Source organism: Labeo rohita, chromosome 16 (genome assembly GCF_022985175.1).
Source record: "Labeo rohita strain BAU-BD-2019 chromosome 16, IGBB_LRoh.1.0, whole genome shotgun sequence".
Classification (NCBI taxonomy): Eukaryota; Metazoa; Chordata; class Actinopteri; order Cypriniformes; family Cyprinidae; genus Labeo; species Labeo rohita.
The window spans coordinates 23,860,688-23,880,329 of NC_066884.1; the positions used below are offsets into that span (position 1 = coordinate 23,860,688).

Here is a 19,642-nt window from a genome sequence, read left to right on the forward strand (position 1 = left end):
GCAATATACTCATACTGTATATACATATGCAAAATACATATATAGTAAATCAAGACAAAAACTGTAGCTTTATTGAAACACTCAATTAATATAACAGTTAGTGCTTGGGCATATATAATGCTGAACACATACTATCTCACTTTATTGTTTGCATATTTACACACTTGATAGATGAAAATATGTGTGCTTGTATATTAGAAAAATACCTGAAAATTTTACTAAAAACAAATATTAAAAGTTGGACAATTGGATATCTTGTTAACATCATGGCAACATGGTGGGTGAAACATTTATAACTTAATTGACTTAGTACTTTATGTAATGTGTACAAATACAAATACATAGATATATATCACAATGTATATTTTCCTCATAATATACTGAATGGACATGTTCCCATAAGATGTGATCTCTCTCTCTCTCTCTCTCTCTCTCTCTCTCTCTATATATATACATTTATGTTCAAATATATTTAACATATAGTATATTACATAGTACAGTATATTAATATAGGCTATATTAATTATGTATTAATAAATCATATTTTTGTCACATATGTTTCAATATATTAACACAACATTACATAGTAACACAAAATATCATTCAGCATATTTTCAATATATAATAAATGATTTCATAATCAAAATAAATAATTTATTAATACATTTGTTAATCTATATAAATATGTATTCTTTGCACGAGGGTGGGTAACTTATCAGTGCCTTTTTGATGGGTGGAACCCAAGGTGGATTTATTAAGTAATGATCGAGACCCAAATAGGCATTGCAGCCTTTTTCAAACCTGTTTAGCAATCTTATTCTACTAATCAATTTTACTGAAATCCATGTATGGTACAGTGTGCTATTTTAAATTATTTCGTTGTAACACTGGTTAAACTTACACTGAGTGTTCAAACATCATCTACTGAAATAAAAAAGAAAGAAAGAATTGTTCTGTGTAAAAAACGTAATGTCTGTCTCCATCTGCTGGTTACTTTTATTATTCTTTGTAAGTGATTTACTTGCTAAAAAGTTACTCTGTCTGTCTTGAAAATAATACTTGAAATAATCATCAACTTACTTAATCACTGTTCTTACTTTATCATGGTGATTGTGAAATTGCTTATTAATAGTAGTGTAAATGAATTATTACTGATTATAATAATATTGGCATTATTATGTTTTATGTATATGTTTTACTAATACTAATTATACTGATTTGAATATAATAACGGTGTAAGTTATTATAAGTAGCATGTTTGTCAGGAACACATATACTGTACAATGTGGAGAAAAACAGAAGAACATAATGCAAATGATTAAATGTTAAATGTTAAAAGGTGTCATTCGTATATATATATTCGCACATTAGTTTGTGCATTTAGGATAAAGACAGAAATTACCCGCTCTAAAAAACTGAAAAGATGATCAACTTAATTATGGTTGCTGGTGACAAAGCACAAATTGCAGTTATGCAGCAAAATTACAAAAGCACATTTGTCACCAAGTATTTGTCACCTACTTGTGTAATGTGCAGCCACTAGTGGACAATCACCAAACCACAAATAAAACCAAAATTTAAGTGTCATATACATTTCCAATATATGTATGTACAAGATATGTATTTGTTAAAAGTAAAATACAAATTAAAACTGTGAACAACTAAACATTTGTTTCTTCAGTAATAGCTGTCATATTCAGAATTACTGGGTGAGTTGCATAAAGCCTGTAGTTCTCCAACGTTCTCCCTCAAAGTATTTATGAGGACTGATGCACCCTGACTGTAGAGGAACTGATTCTCTGCAACATTTCCTGCCGCCTTCAACACATCTTCCATGACGTTTATCACAGGCTGCCAGAGGATGAAACGTTGTGTGTGTTTCTCCAGTACAGTGACTCTTCCAGTAAGAACACTCAGTAGGTTCACAGCTTTCCTGACCATTTCTTGAAATGCAGCTGTGACCTCTAGGTGCTGCTTCAACTCTTCAGTCTGCCTCTGAATTTTATTCAGCACCTTATCAGTCTCTTTAATCTCTCTCTCTATATTACAGATCGTTGATTGGTAATTAGACACCCTTTTTCTGTTCTTCATAACTTTGGAGTAATTTTCTTCAAGCTCGTTTTCAGCATCCCTGATAGCCTGTGAAGCATCCACTATTGTATTTACTCCATTAAAGAAAATTGCTGGACCTAAAGGAAAGCAAGAAATCACATCAGCCACAACAGATGATTAGTTGTCCTCTTTAGGATGATTTTAAATTTGTAGTAGTGATTAGAAGTACAGGATTTCTCACCAGCAATCCATCCAGCAATTGGTATCATTGAAACACCTACTCCTGCAACTGCTACCAATGCACCTGTCTCCTTCCTGTCTTCCTGTTTTCTTAATGCACGTTTTGTTGATTTTACATTGTTTTGGGCCTGCTTCAATGCTGCTTCAGAAGACTGTAATGATTCTTTAGCAGATTTCTTCTCAATATGTAATTTATCCTTGGCCATACATTTTTCCTTTTTTTGCTGCTCAACATTTCCCTTTTCTTTAATAAGTCGCTCCATCCGTTCATTGAAATATCTCAGTTTCGTTTTAATTCTTGTCTCTGATTTTTTCAGGTACCACTCAGCTTTCTTAATATGTCTCCTGATTTGTTTAGAATTGGAGCATATGTCAGTGGTGGGATCAGCTTGTGCATCCAAGAAAGACTTGCAGATGTTAGAGATGGAGACAATTCCCTCATTTAGAGGCTCAACAACTTCCTCCATGGACTGCACATCCTTAACACTGTGAAGATACAGTGTGAAAATATAGAGTAAGACAAATAATAATAAAAAATATGAAATAAATAAAAGCAATATGTTGTGAACAGAGACTAGTTAAAAAAAACTTACTCAGATAACTGGAACAGTCTCGTTTCAGCCGTCATACTGAAACAAAAAAGGAATAAAATGAATGATATTATGTGTCATTAAACAGTGCTGTTGACTTCTTTAGCAAAACATTTTGGAGTTATTGTAAGTATTACTGTTTAAAACAAATGCAAAGAAACCAAACCAAACAAAAAGTTGTATAACTGGTCTAGGTAATGCAATTGGTAAAGGATTAATTAGAAAAATTCACACAAAAGTGCCTTTTTCTCAATTTCAGCACACAATGGCCGTGCTTTTGTTTTGTGATTCTTTGTTAGTTCTACCTTGAGCTTTGTGTTGCTGTTTCCTTTCCCTCCCTGCCTTATTGTTCTCAACTTTTTTTTTGTTTGTTTGATGAAAGCCATGATGCTTTAAGCTTGAAGTCGACTTGTTGCTGTGACCATGTTGGAGATACTTGGTTGTAAACAGCAAATTATGCCAACTCTACCAAAGCTAAAATAATTGCCGCTGGAACGAATGACGGCTGTTAGTGACATTAACCCCTTCGGCCAAAGGCCTGAGTGACATTATCTCCTTCGGCCAAAGGCCTGAGCTGCATACTGGAAGACTTACCTGAAAGGGGTCAAAAATGCTGGACCCAGAGTAGAGCTCAAAGTCTTGAAATCAGAAAGGAGATTCCTTTAAGGGCATACGGCTTAGGAAGTGCCTAGGATAGTAACTAAGCCTGGCCTGTCACCCAGGGGCTACCGCTGGCTCTGCATGGGTTTGCTCAGGAACTGTCTCACAGAACATAGGTAGCAACACCCGGTTGGCGAGTTACAGAAGGCCCATCCAACAGATCAAGACGGATATGCTGACTCACTTTGATGAAAAATCTGACTCTCTTCATAGTAGTTTGAGCAGCATTCAGAACTCTTTAAGTACTTTGGGAGATCAAGTTAATTTGTTAGAGCAGCGTGTTGGCGCTAATGAGGACAACGTGCAAGTGTGTGTTACTCAGATTCAACAACTGGAGAAGGATAACTCTTACTTGATCCACAAAGTGGACGATCTGGAGAATTGAAGCCGGCGTAATAACCTTCGCTTTGTTGGAGTACAGGATTTGTCGAAAGGCAATGATATCACTGGTTTTATGTTCCGGTTGATTCCACAACTTCTAGGACGAGACAACTTTCCCACTCCACCGATCATTGAATGGGCTCATCGATCTCCAAAGCTAGTCCGAGGCCTGTTATGGTTAAGCTCCTTAACTTTCAGGATAAGGTGAAGATTCTCCGCATTGCAAGAGAAAGGAAACTGTATAACGGGACACGCATATATATCTATCCGGACTTCAGTGCTGACTTGATGAAGAGGCCATGGATCGCGGAAGCGGGGGGGCCGCCCGGGCCTGGGCCCGGGTAACTTTTGAGGTCGGGTACAAATTATGACATAGTCTATAGACGCATATGGATTATTCAAACACATACAATCTTATTGCTATGATGATGACTTCGCCATGTCTATTAAACATTTGAAATTGCAATCACATCGGAATATTTAAACCTGCTTTCCCGCAACCGCTGATCCAGAGAGAGCTCTGGTGATGTAAGTTAAGCTTTATGTTTAAACAAGCTTCACGAGCAGGATACACGGTATAGGCTACATTTCTTTGTTGCAAACATTAAATAATAACTTAAGTATTGGGATAAATGTTCATTATAGCCCAGCACGGCCCTCATATATATGCCCTAGCCCGGCCTTTGTCAGACAGCTTGTCAGAATTCTCGGCCCGAGCCCGTCTTCACCCAAAACACCTTACACTACTGTTTCATCTATTGAAATAGTTCAGTTTTAATGGCAAAGTGATTATATTTCGTTTCATTCTTTTGTTAAGTTAATTTAGAAAAACATTTGGAGCATTTTTGTTCATTAAATATAGGCTAAGTTTCTGTTTTTAAAGTAATGACCAAGTGGTCAGCGAAAGACTGATCCGACACATTGATCAAACACGCACAGTCTGTTTGAACAATTTTGCCTTCTCAAATCACGACTTGCCTAAAATAAGATCTATAGATATAGGCCTAAAAGAGTTCAAGTATAAAACAATGTTAGTTTCAACGTTAAACAGATAAATGTGCGCTATTAGAGGCGTACCCAATCCTTTGTGCGGAGAGTGGAAGCTAAAGCCGAATTGCAGGAAATGGAGGCGCCAGCGCGATTACTTGCATTTTTTGTTTCAGTGGAAACAATTTAAAATGTTCCGTCATTTTTGCTCGTAAAGGTAAGAGTAATACATCATTCGGAACTGTTAAGGGTCTTTTGTTTGTGTGCACTCACAATATCAACAAAACGTTGCAAACGGTGCTTTTATTAAACAAAGAAAACATGATGCGCTTTCTGTTGCCTCAACAGGAGCGCTTCACAAAAATTAACGGAAACTCAGCGAATACATACCTCACAGACATGATACATATATCTATAGAAAGCTTGAAATTATTACTTAACGAAACAAAACTAATACTCTTTCACAAATACAAAAAACTCTTTCAATATGTAACCTGTAAAGATGCATTTCTCTCTAAAGGCGCGTCCAAAGAGGAGATGGTGAGTCAGGATCCGCAACTTAATCCTTGGGACACTGACTCAGAAAACACTGGTTTGTTGATAAATAATTAAAATATTTCCTTTCTATTTCCCCCGACACATTCATTGTAATTACGTTTGCCGGAGCTGTGTGGGAAGTTTCAGCACATTGCTTGCGCTTGAACGCGGATCTTCCAGCTGCGCTGATTTGCTGCTGCTGGCGGAGACATTAAACGCTTTCGGAGTCGGTCTCGAAAGTGAAAGCGAAAGTGAAGTCTCGTGTTGTTTCCACCAGCGCAGAAATTTGTTTTCATCACCATAATTGGTGTATGTATAAAATATAAAAATAAGGATAAACCTAGAACAGGCCCGAAGCCCAGCCGCCTCTGAACTATGACCTGAAAATTGTCCCGAAGCCCGGACTTATTCATAACATTTTAGACACTGTATAAATTGACTCATTTATAAAGTTAAATAAAAAAAAATTAACTAATAACTATACTATTAATATTGTTTTTAATATTAAAATGTAGACTAAAATGTAGACCCCCCCCACCACACACACACACACCTTCCCGGGCCTCCCCTTCTTTTGATACGTTCCGCGATCCATGGAAGAGGCGCAGGAGTTTTGATCCTGTTAAACGTAAGCTTCGGGAACTTAATATCAAATACTTTCTTCGTTATCCTAGCACGTTATGTGTTGTTGTTGATGGCAAACAGCAAAGTTTCAACTGTTATAAAGAAGCTGAAGCTGTTTTTATGTCATCTTAGATTTCCTTAGGATAATGACAATGAATTGATGCTGCTACTTGATGATTTTTGGGCTAAATGAAGTCTGCTGAAATACAATCGCATATTAATATTATTATTGGTTGTTGCTGAGGTATAGAAATGATATATATTCCTTTTTTTTTTTTTTTTTTTTTTTTTGGCAGTGTTTGGCAGTGAAGTTGTTGTTTGTTTAGTATACATTTTGACCCTATTATTAAAGCTACATTTTGTTGCTATTTTCAATAATGTAGCTTGAGCTGAGAATTCTTTTTATTTTTATTTTTGACGGTTTTGTATTTGGTTTGCTCACTGGAATACCTTGGGTTATGGAATCTGGGGTAGCTGGGTCGCTCTTGAGCGGTGCTGTGGTATTATTTGTTTTTTTGTATTTATGTGTGTCGTTTGTTTGTCTTGTTGTGATTTATCTTTTTTGTTATTTTTGCACCTTTGTAATATTTTTTTGGATTCAGTTGTTTTTTGATTTCATACCTGATCAGTGTCATTAATATTATACTATATTTTCAGGTTGGATGAGGTTAAAGGGTTAAAAATAATTCATTTGAATATTAGAAGCCTTGTCAGCAAAATTGATTTACTTCGTGTGTGGATTGATTTAAATAAACCTGATATTGTCACGCTTTCTGAGACATGGCTAAGTAGAGGTGTTTCAGACAGTGAGATAAATTTATCCAACTATGTTCTTTATAGATATGATAGGTGCTCCAGGGGTGGAGGTCTGGCTATATATGTTTCTATTGGTCTTGTATCTGAGTTGATTATACCTTCAGTTGATCCTTTATATTGTGAATGTATTTTTGTTAAGGTAATTTTTCATTCAAATAGAAGTATAACTATTGGAAGCATATACAGACCACCCTCTTCACTAGTGGAGTCATTTAATTGTCTGTTATCTACTATTAATTCTATTTTTGATAAAAATGAAATAATATTGCTTGGTGATTTCAACAAGAATTGGTTGGATAAATCATCTGATAAAGAAAAAATATATATTTAATAGTTTAAATCTTACACAGTTGATTACTCAGCCTACTAGAGTTACTGCTCGATCACAGTCTCTTCTTGATTGGATACTTGTTTCACATCCTAATAGATTTTTAAGGGCAGGTGTGATGTCTGACTGCTTTAGTGATCACTCTATTATATTTTGTGTATGGAAAATTAAATTACCTAAATCCCCTTCTAGATTAATTAAAATCAGACAATATAAAAATTTTAATTTAAATGTATTTATTAATGATGTGATTTCTATACATTGGGATAGATATTATTTAATTCCTGATGTACAAGATGCTTGGGATTTTTTTTATACAGAATTTATTAATGTTGTGGACAAGCATGCTCCCTGGAAAACTATTAGGGTTAGGGGTAGTCATCTCCCTTGGATCAATTCTGAACTTCTTAGTCTCTTTAGGCAAAGGGATAAAGCATGGTCAGTATTTCGTCAGATAAGAAGTAATGCTGATTGGGAAGTTTATAGACAGTTGAGAAACTTGACTAAGACAAAAGTACGAAATGCAAAATCTACTGATTATAAAGATGGTCTTTCTCAGCATTTTAAGAACTCTAAATATTTTTGGAATAAAATAAAAAACTTATTCAGTACTTCAGATAAACATTCAATTAATCAAATTAGAGATAACAATACAGTATTGCATGATTTTTTATCGATTGCTCAGTCATTTAATCAGTATTTTTCATCAGCTTGTTCTACTTTAGTATCTGACTCTTATTTGAATACTGGTACTATTTATGATAATTTATCTTGTAGTAGTTTTTTTAATTGTAGGTTGATTTCACCTATCGAAGTTCAGGATGCTATGAATTAAGTGGGACTAGTGGTGTTGGATTGGATGGTATTGAAAATGAGCTTCTTAAATTATCCTCTCATATTCTTATGTATCCACTTGCTGAGTTATTTAATTTGTCTTTGTCCACATGTGAGTTGCCTGCTATTTGGAAATGTGCACATATTACTCCATTGTACAAGGGAGGTAATGTACTTGAACTTAATAATTACAGACCTATATCTATAATATGTTCAATATCTAAAGTTTTTGAAAAACTAATATATAAACAACTTTCAGATTATTTAAGTATTAATAATATTTTATCACCATATCAGTCTGGCTTTAGGTCCAATCATACTACAACTACTGCACTGCTTAAGTTTACTAATGATGTGTTTTCAGGTGCTGATGATGGTAAACTCACAGGTGCGATTTTTCTTGATTTATCCAAAGCCTTTGATTTAGTTGATCGATATTTACTTTTAGACAAACTTCATGCGATTGGTTTATCCGAAAATGCAACTAAGTGGTTTAATTCATATTTGCATAATAGAAAACAGTGTGTAGTGTTAAATGGGAGTAAGTCAGACTTTTAGGTTCAACAAAGAGGCGTGCCCCAAGGTTCAATACTAGGACCACTTCTTTTTTCTATTTATGTTAATAATTTACCGTTAATTTCCAATTGTAAAGTTCAACTTTATGCCGATGACACCGTCATATATGTATCTAACTCTGATATTTTTATATAATTCAGTTATCTCTTCAGTATGATTTTAATATTTTACAAGACTGGCTTTTGGACAATAAATTAGTACTTAATAAAACTAAGTCTTATGTTATGATTTTTGGTTCTAAACAGAAACTTAAATCTAAAAGTAATTCTTGTGTTATATCATGTAAAGACGGTACTTCTTTGCATAAAGTTGATACTATCAAATACCTTGGAGTATGGCTTGATTCTGAACTTTCATTTAAATCACATATTAATCATATTGTACATAAAATAAATTTTGGAATTAGTACATGACATCGATCCAGATATTGTTTTTCATATAGTGTTTGTAAGAAACTTGCTTCTCAACTTATACTTGATTACTGTGATGTTTGATGTTTATCAATCTGCATAAAAATTATATCTTGTGCCACTTAACACAGTATATAATAGACTTTGCAGATTTGTTTTGGGATGTTATTTTTATACTCATCATTGTATAATGTATGATACACTCCAGTGGCCATCTTTGCATACAAGACGACATATTCATTGGCTTCTATTTTTTTTCAAATGTATTTATTTTAACTATCCTAGTTATTTACAACAATATTTTGTATCTTTTTCTTCAAATTATCAAGTTAGACATTCTGTTCAGACCTATTTCTTTGTTCCTCGTGTTAAAAAACAATTGGTAAAAAAGCTTTTATGTTTAAAGCCCCTATTGATTGGATCAGTTTACTTGCGTATATTCAAACTATTACATCATTTAAGATGTTTAAGCAAACTTTGTTTTCACAGTTTGCTTTGGTTTGTACATGTTATTATTGAAAATGGTACTGTTTTTTTTTGTGTGTGTGTATTGGATCCACTGATCAGTGTATAGTGTATTTTGTATTAGGTTTTGTTGTATCATTTTGTGGTGCTTTTTTTATTATCATTTGTGTTTAGTGTTGTTTAAAGATGTATCGTTAATGTGTCTTTTGTTTTGTTTTATGTTGCAATTGTATTGCATTGTGTTCTGGGACCCCCTCGAAAACGAGATGGTACATCTCAAGGGGTTAATCCTAATAATAAAAATCAAACACCCTGTTCCAAGGATACATGGGTAGGTGACTGGGGCCTGAACCAACTCAGAGAATGGGAATGAGGTTGAGCGCATAACCCATACCATACAGGATTTTAGAAAAGTGTGCAGGGTGCCTAGCGTGCACACTTACCACTATGTGGATTTTAAGAAAGTGCCCAGAGACTAGCGTGTGCACTTACAGTAAACATGGGTTTTAGAAAATGTTACTTAGGAGAGCTTAGCCTAGGAGATGCCGCAACAGGTCCTAGGTAGCAGATGCCCAAGAGGTATCAGCGAAGATACATAAGTAGTGCCCAAGGTGATAGGGGCTTGGAGCCCAAGGTGATTGGAGCTGTTTTTGTTGTGAGTCGTGGAACGAGGTCAAGCGCGTAACCCATACCATACAGGATTTTAGAAAAGTGTGCAAGGTGCCTAGTGTATGCACTAGTACAGCGTATGCACCTACCATAACATAGATTTTAGATTTTAGAAACACAGTTCTTAAGGTAACCAAGGCTGATACCCGGACAGGCCTAGAAAACCTGCCGGACAGGCTCCAGAGCGTGTGATCATATGTAACCAGTGGGCGTAGAGTGTGGCTCTCAGACCGAGAGGGGACCGGCTCAAATTGGAAGCAGTGTGCTCATAGATAGCCCTCTAGCTTGAGGGGAGCACAACATGCTGACTCACAAGTGCAGCATATCAGGGAGGCAGAAAAGACCTTACGACCTGGAATTGAGTCCCGGCGTGGAGAACTCGACTCTCAGGCAGAGAGGAAACTCTGACGCCCCTCAGGGTGAGGGGAGCACTGCTGGCTCATCAAGAGAGCAGCCTACAGGGGGAGGTGAAGCTCTTAGCCTGGCTGTCCGGAGAAGCCTACCGCTTTTAAGTGAAGCATTAACATTAGAAGGAGAGGAATGTACAGAAGCTCAGGAGGGAGCGGCATGCTAACAGGTGACCCTCTATGGAGAGGGGAGCACTGCTAGCTTGACCACAACTCAGTCTGTCAGGGAGGCAGAGAGAACCCCTCAACCTGACATTGGAGCTCAATAGAGTGGAGGCCCAACTCTGTTACTCGATGGGGCTCAAGGAGCAGAGGACCTGGTAAGAGGTGATCTCAATACTCAATCGGGAGCGGCATGCTCAAAGGAAACCCCCTAAGGTGAGGGAAGCACTGCTTAAGCTCGACCAACAAGTAGACAAGTAGAGTAGCCTAACAGGGAGGCAGAAAGAGGCCTAACGACCTGAGGCTGCTGCTCAGCAGAGCTCAAAGAGTGAAGGATCCAATAAGCGATGGTCTTAAATGCTCAATCGGGAGCAGCATGCTCAGAAATAACACTTCGAAAGTAAGGGAAGCGCTGGGAGAGCAAGGAGAGAAAGAGGCCTAACAACCTGCAGCTGCTGCTCAATGAAGCTCCAAGAGCGGAGGACCTAAGAGTAATCCAAGAAAAGTAATCTTTACTGTGCTTCTGTATCTGATTTAGAACGAGCAGAAATCTGAGAAATATAATGACCCAAAGACAAATGAACTGATAAAAATGAGTAGTTATTGGAGCAATAGCCATGTGGGCAGCGCTGTGCCATAAGCCCATGCCACAGTGGTGCACAAAGTGTTCAAATCTTAACTCAAAGTTCAGATTTATTTGTTAAATAAACTGAAATCGTTCTGTTAGTAGAACGATCTATTAAGATCCGGAACCGGAGCGACAGAGGACTGAGGTGGAGCAGGAGGGAAGGAGGAGCCCAGCGGAGCCGGGGGGATGAAGGGATGAGGCGCAACCGGAGAAGTACAGTCCCAAAGTGGAGGTAGTGGGATGACTGACCAAGGCGGAGCCGGAGGGATGAGGGAGCCCAGTGGAGCTGGTGGACTGATGGGCTCCGGTGGAGACGAGGGAGTTGGAAGCCATGGCGGAGCCGCTGGGTCGCAGGACTGAGGCGGAGTCGGGGCCTCAGAGTCTGATGCTGGAGGTGTATCTCTAAGTGAAAGTCAATTAAATCTCCAAGGTCCAAATTGTGCTCACCCCCAGCAGTGGCACCATGGACGGGGCTTTCCATTGCTCCCGAGATCTCCACAGCTGTATCCACCGTCGCTTGTGCTGTCGGCTCTCATACCTAATCAGACATTTGGGGCTCTGGCTATGGGGCGATGGCTCAACGACCGCGGCAGGCTCTGGCTCTACATCTGAGAGAGTGGTCCCCCTGCTCCAGAATGAGGACAGGGGAATCATTCATAACAAAAAATAAAAACTGAGAAAAACGGAAAACAAAAAAGGGGAAGACGCCACTTTCTTTCTGTTTTCAAGGTCTGGTATTCTGTCATGGTTTGTGTGTGGGATTGAGCAGGCTGATGAAGAATTCCAAATCACACTTATAATAATGTAATAATTACACAAAGACAGCAGGTACACACACACACACACACACATGTTTGTTTTTGTGAATTGTGGGGACTTTCCATAGACTTCTATAGATTTTATACTGACCAAACGATATTGTCTATCCCCTGACCCAACCCTAACCCTAAACCTAGCCCTCACAGAAAACATGTTTGCATCATTACACTTTCAGATAAACATCATTTACTATTTTTAATAATTTTTTTAACATTGTGGGGACTGCAGGCCGGTTTTACTAATTTCAGGTTTTACTATCCTTGTGGGGACATTTGGTCCCCACTATGTAGCAAAAACAAGTACACACACACAAGGTAACATCAACAATACCGGACGAAGAAACACTGAACTGAATGCAACTTAGACAAGGTAAATGAGGAACAGACCGGTGAGAACAATCTACTAATCAAGACACGTGTGAAAAGAGGTTAACTAATAATGACATAACAAGGACAGGAACAGAACCAACTAAATATGGGCACATAAGGGAGAAATCAACACAAACAGTCCTGGGGTGTGACACACCCATCTATATCCAAACATATTCCTTCTGACTTTCAATTACCTTTTTTAATACCTAAATATCCAGTAGCCAGTAGCTACATCCAGTATTCAGAGATTACATAAAAATGCAAATTCTCCTCTTGTCTAACAGATTGTCAGGTTTCTAACAACAGCTCCTTAGTACTTTAGTAAATAAATCATTTTTTGTCTACATTGTAAAAACAAAAAACTAATCAAATGATCATGGTGCTAATTAACCCCCAAAACATTACAAGTAAACTAAACTAAACAGGAAACTGTTTTAAAAATATAACCTAAAACCCGAAGTAGTGTGGTTTTGTCCAACGTACTGTGACAGTGTTACATAACAGTTTAGCATAGTGAAGTGTAAGGCCGACGGAGTGTGGCCATGTTTGAAAAAGTGAAAATTTGGTTTAGACGCCTGATGTAGTGTGGCTGTTTTATTCATTTGCATCACAAGCTGTGAATAATTAGAATAACGGGTATCTTAAAGTACCTAGATAATGCAACAAATTTTATTCTTTGGGATAAACCCCTTGAGATGCATCATCTCGTTTTCAAGGGTCCTATTACACAAGAATCAAACACATAACACAAAAACAAACAACTACAACAACAACAATTACAATGATCAAAACCACACACCCCACTACAATATTATCACATAAATTATTAATAATTATATTAATATTATTTATATTCACCTAGCACATATAAATAAATATAAACATATATCATCTAAAGCAATTACAAGAAGTTTTAAAACAGGACAGTAAACCATTTTTGAACATATAAAAATGAAGTCAAAGATTGTACATTTGAAGGTAAATTATTCGAATCTGCTGGAGCCTTATATCTAAATGTCTTTTCCCCGAACACTTTCTTAACTAAAGGAGTAAGAAAAAAAATAATTTACAGAGTGTCTTAAATGATATGAAGAGGAATATAATATCAAATGCTGACACAAATAATTAGGATAATTAAAATGTATACATTTAAAAATGAATTGCGACCAATGAATATGCCTTCTGATATTAAGTGGAAATCATTTAAGTAAATCATACATAATACAATGGTGTGTATCATATGAACATCCTTTAACAAATCTGCACAATTTATTATAGTAAGAGGCAAAAGATTAGTTTTAGTTGTAGTCTGATAAATTACATCAGCATAGTCAAAGAATGGTAATATAAGTTGCAAAGCAAGTTTTTTGCGAACATTAAAAGAAAAACAATTTTTGATCGATACAATACACTGGTTCCAAAATTAATCTTATGAAGAATATAATCAATGTGAGGTTTTCAGTGAAGTTCAGGATCCAGCCATAAGCCAAGATATTTAATTTGATCCACTCTGTGCAAGTATGTACCATCAATACTCATTATTTTTATATCATTACATTTTTGTTTAAACATACGCTTTGTACCAAGGACCATAGTATTAGATTTAGCTTTGTTAAGTAATAAGTGGAAGCATATTTTGAATTTGAGTTAAATAAGGATTTGAAATATAAATAACAGTATCATCTGCATACAGATATACAATATTTCCAATATTGTTCCAATATTCAATACTTCCAATAGTTAAATATTTATTCTGATGAGAAGTTATTTTAACAAACACAGATTCAAAATATCTAGGTTCAACTGAGGGTATAAATAACTCATGAAATTAGAAGAAATAAGATATCAAATTAGAAGAAACATATATCGCCCCACCCCTGGAATCTCTATCAGCTCTATCCACCTTATTTTTCCCATAAAAAGGTGGGTGCAGCCATTTGTAAAATTTTGTGTCTGGCTTCCGGTCTCATCTACTTCCAGCTATTTTTAGCTGCACAAAAAGTTTGTTTTGCTGCTTGATATTGCAAAGTGGTGTGTCTTAACATATTATTTTAATGTATTATCTTAATTATGAACACACTGGTTTGTAGTGCAAACTGTTTTACCGTTTACTGCACTTCGATATTTTTCTCGTTATTTCCCTGTGGTGGATTATGAACCGGACATTGCCAGAAAACAGCTTACTTCCGCATTGAAAAATAAGGTGAATAAAGAACATAATTTACAAGTTTAATTTCCCTGTCAGGAATCTTACTACTCAACCATGCAACCATGTCTCTGACAGTGTAATAATTTTTGGATTATATTGTGCTACCCATGCACGTAGTGAATCCATTTTAGGCAGAAGACTTCTTATGTTCAAAAATCACACTCAATGTACACAATACTGGAGAGAATATTTGAAGTTCAGTTCACGATCTGATCTTGTTTACTCAATGCCATTATTCCTCTGCTCGATATTATCCAGTCTAAAGGAATAATGCCTATTGAATTGCTGAAGACAGTTGTGAAAGATTGGAAGAATGGAGGAGCTGATAGTAAAATACATTGCTAAGCACGGCTCAGTAGGAATGTTTGATGGGATAGAGAAGGCAGATGATCCCTACGAGTGGGCTATGTGTCAATTTAAAAATTGTCCCAAAATGCCTAAAAACAAAGAGGGAAAGTTGCTAATGCACTTCAAGCTCTTTTTGCCTCATACAAAATAACTAAGAAAAGATTAGAAGAAATGAAAACAGAAAACAAGTTGTTAAATTCTCAAGTCAGTGGTTATGCCATGTCATTGAGAAACTGCGAGGCTGAAGAGATCATTTTGAAGGAACAGATAGTGATACTGACAAAAGAAATGTCAAAGTCCGAAACAGAGAGGGAAACATTTAGATGTTTGTATAAAGAGACAGTTAGACAGTTGCTACATGCCCAATCCAATTCTGAATATGATGAGAATAATTGCAAGGAAGCCTTTAGTCAACAACATAATTCTTCAGATGATTCTGTGAGATTCCCAATAGCACCAGTGCAGACAAGACAGAATGGAAAATGAGAGGGTTCTTGATCAAAGAATTGAAAATGGCCAAGGTGTTAGACAGCTGTCTTTTATGGACTTTCAAAGTCTTGTTACAGCAGTGGGTACTTTTGACCCTGATAACATGGATCCTGTAGAGTGGTAGTGGATGTTTATTGTGTGTCAGACGAAGATGCTTGTAGACTTATCACAATCTGCATTCCTCGCTCATTAACTAGTGCTCTGTCACAGGAAGTTTGCGACAAGAGCAGACAGAGGGGCAAGGAGAGAAGCTCTACTTAGACTTGTTGAAACTGATTTGGTTAACTTGAAAAAGACAACTGAGGTGACAGTGGAACCTGGAGAGCATCCTCTAACATTTGCAGTTTGTGAGAAATGTTTACTTCATGTTACTCTCTGTTATGCATGTGGAAAAGCTGGTCACATTGCTAGACATTGTTTGGTGAAAGGAAAGATCGGGAAGTTGTTTGTTTTGCTTGTTTCCTGTTTAGTTACACCCAGCATCACTACACCCTCCTACCCTGCGAATTTCACAACAAAGCGATAAAGTAAAACCTTTTCCCTGCGCTGTGCTGGGGCGGCTCATGGGAGAGCTCGTGGGTGATTCCCGTTTATATCATTAAGCAGAGGTTAAAACTCCAGTCCGAACACCACTGGCCACGAGCTTTGGGGCTCTGTTCTCACTGAGCATATTTATTTTTATTTTATTTTATTTTAGATCAGCTAGAAACAATGCTGAATTTATAAAGTTTTATTTTGAAATGTAAGTAAACAACGATTGGCTGAAGCCTATAGCCAATGGTCAAAGTCTTTGCGCAACGAGACCCCGCCCCATTTTGGAGGTTTCGCCCACTTTTGGAGTTCACGCCCCATTTTGGAGATCTCCGGTCTGCAGTTATGCATACTTGGAAAATCGGACCAATGGTCTTTTTATTAAATGTCTCTTGACCACTAGATGGCACTGCGCCAAACACTGCAGCCTCAGGTAGCCTCAGGTCTTGCTTGTTATATCACACACCAAGTTTGGTCTCAATACACCAAACCATTATAGCCACAAATCTGTTTTTTTTTTTTCGTTTGCGCGTTATTCAAGAACAGTTTGACTAATCAACTTGAATTCCATAACTTGGTCTGAAGATGATCTGAGCCAATTTTGGTGACAATCAGACAAACCATCTAGGACGAGTTCAAAAAACTAACTATTAAAAAACTAAACCTTACATGTCCATTTGACTCAGCATGAGCCAAGGAATCAGAGTAAAAAACAATTTTCCTTTTGTGGCTTATGGTTCAAAAGTTATTAGCATAAAATGAGTGAAAATTTGTTGGTGCTAGAGAGTTTGAGTTAGAGACTTCAAACTTGCTATGGATAATGTTGAGACTGTCCTCTATTATCTGTGTGCCAAATTACCAGAGATGGCAAAAGTACACACATACCTCACTCAAGTAGAAATACAGATACTCGTGGTAAAAGTAGAAGTACTGACTACACTTTTTTATTTAAATTAAAGTAAAGAAGTATGGGCTCTGACATGTAAGTAAAAAGTACCCATTACTGCTACCTGTTTTAGTGTCACGCTGGTAACTGGACCTCACACTATACTGACACATTAATACAAAACTTAAATTTAAAATGTGTTAGCTAATGAATGTATCAAGGTTAAACAACCACCATGTAGAACAGAGCTGGACTGGGCCAGGAAATCTCACACTCATCCAGGCCATCCCATACACCCGCAACAAATTCTGAAACCGTGGACAACCCTATTTTTTGGCCATCACATTTAAATAAATGTTAAAAACCTTAGGCTGGGGCCATGCAAAATAAGAAAAAGGTTCTCTCTTGAAGTGCACCTTCATTTTCCTTTTCAGTCTCTTCATTTTCCATGATATCTCTCTGCATCTCACTTTGTGTGTGTTTGCTTTTTTCTACAATTTTCTTGTACCTGTCACTTTTCCTATCAGCCATTTACTATTATGAGCAGAACTGCCTCCACCTTGTTGCAAAACAACCACTGCATTATATTCTATTTGCAGTAACAATTTTAAGTTCAATTAAAAGTATCACATTATGACCAGGTGTTGTTGTTTTATCTTAAAATGGCTTAAATACTATAGATTTAACAAAACTATCCTTTCTAAATTGCCTAAATGTCAAAATTAGTACAATAATGATTACATCATAACATTATCTTTACAGAAAAATCCTAATACTGAACATGTTATTGCATTATCATGAGTCATATATTTTTCTCTTACCAAAATTAACCATGATTTATTACAGTAAAAGTACAGTAACCATGTTTTGGTTTGTTTCTTTGTTTGTTTTTGGCAGATTGATTATAATCTGTTTTCATTTAACTACAACCATAGTTTTACTACACATCTCATGGTTAGACTATGGTTAGTGTAGCAAAACCATGGTTCATTTGCGGTTACCATGGTTTAACTATAGTAACCATGGATTTTGGTTTTAATTTTTCTAAGGCTTGTGTTATTATCTGCCCTAGGTGCCTCTGAAGGTATTACAAAACAATGTTTTATAACATTTGTTTGCTAAATTACTACTGTAACTTTACAGTAGATAATAATGATGTCCTTTAGCAGAGAGTATTTTGAGTGATGATAGTAATTTAGTTTCCTTTGTAGTACTGCTGCTGTAGTTTTGTATTTGTTTACTTAGTTGAGCATTAAACTGCTAGCAACTCTTAGCAGCCTGTTCACAGATGAAACTGACCTGCACTGAAGTCCTGAACAGGGGTGCGTTTCCCAAAAGCATCGTTAGCTAACGATTGTGGTTAGGTCCATTGAACTCTATTAGTAACGACGGAACTTGCGACCATAGCTGGTTTTGGGAAACGCGCCCCAGGTCTCTATGATCCACCAGGGCGCTTCCACTCGAGTCACTCGCACTGATCATTCTGATAGAAACCGTTTGGCGGAGACGCGGAGCGCGCGCGAGCCGAATCGCGTTGCCAGTCAAGACTAACCGATTCATGATTTATTAGAGATTTGTTATCGAATGGTGATCAAATGCTGATTAAAACTAAAGTAACGACTCTGGTTTGAAAATGTAAGAATTAGAAAGTACAGATATTTGTGTAAAAATGTAAAGAGTAAAAGTAAAAAGTAGTCAGAAAAATACATAGTGAAGTAAAGTACTGATACCAGAAAAAGCTACTTAAGTACAGTAACGCAGTATTTGTACTTCGTTACTTCCCATCTCTGCAAATCACACAACTTTCCCGCAAGCAGTTCTATGGGCTGCCATAAGCTCAAGAGCGGAAGAAGAACGCCAGCGGATACAATATGTGCCTTTGCACCTTCGCTGCTTGGCCCCTAAAAATAACGTTCTGGGAACCAAAAATTGCTAGCTATGTTATTTCCTGTCCTACAACAAAAATAGTTCCAAAAGAAGTCAAAGCATCAAGTTTTACATGTCACCAACCAATCTTGGCATACTGCCCATCCAATATATCCAAACATATTTTTTTTCTGACTCTCAATTACCTTTTTTTAATACCTAAATATCCAGTAGCCTGTAGCTATACCTAAAAATGCAAATCCCCCTCGTCTAATAGATCGTCAGGTTTCTAACATCAACTCCTTAGTACTTTAGTAAACAAATCATTCTTTGTCTACACCGTAAAAAAAAAACAAAACAAACAACAACAACAAAAACAACAACAACAAAAAACAACAACAACAACAACAACAACAGAAAAACGAATCAAATTATTACGGAGCTAATTAACCCAAAACATAACAAACATACATTTTACATGCATATAAACACAGATACATTTTTACAATTGCAAACGTACCTGAAAGTGACAAGCTTTATCTCGCTGTTTCTTTCTTTTCTTTTCTTTTCTTTTCTTTTCTTTTTTTTTTCAAACGTAGACTATGCACTGTCTTGTGTGAGGATATAGTGTATGTGTGACAGATGCATTTATAGCTAACCAGCGGGCAGAAATCCCCTACAACTGTATTTGGGGGGAGGAACATTTGAATTCCTCTTACTGTAAACCACGTGTTTTGCTACTATTTGGATATTCTTT

The 19,642-nt window shown here is 36.6% G+C and overlaps 1 protein-coding gene across 1 annotated transcript; it reads right to left on the bottom strand.

Moving 5' to 3' along the window:
- Positions 1-109: 109 nt before the first annotated feature.
- On the bottom strand, positions 110-19,513 carry si:dkey-85k15.4 (uncharacterized protein LOC100004563 homolog). Its single transcript, XM_051130562.1, has 4 exons — positions 19,406-19,513; positions 2,886-2,921; positions 2,294-2,778; positions 110-2,189 (listed from the first exon to the last, which is right to left on the bottom strand). The coding sequence occupies exons 2-4, from the start codon at positions 2,918-2,920 to the stop codon at positions 1,678-1,680; spliced, it is 1,032 nt and encodes a 343-aa protein (XP_050986519.1). The 5' UTR covers position 2,921; positions 19,406-19,513; the 3' UTR covers positions 110-1,677.
- Between the last annotated feature and the right edge of the window lie 129 nt (positions 19,514-19,642).

Coding starts and splice junctions, on each gene's coding strand:
- si:dkey-85k15.4 (XM_051130562.1), bottom strand. CDS start 2,920: ATGACGGCTGAAACGAGACTGTTCCAGTTATCTGA. Junction 2,779..2,885: donor AGACTGTTCCAGTTATCTGA/GTAAGTTTTTTT, acceptor GTATCTTCACAG/TGTTAAGGATGTGCAGTCCA. Junction 2,190..2,293: donor AATTGCTGGATGGATTGCTG/GTGAGAAATCCT, acceptor GCTTTCCTTTAG/GTCCAGCAATTTTCTTTAAT.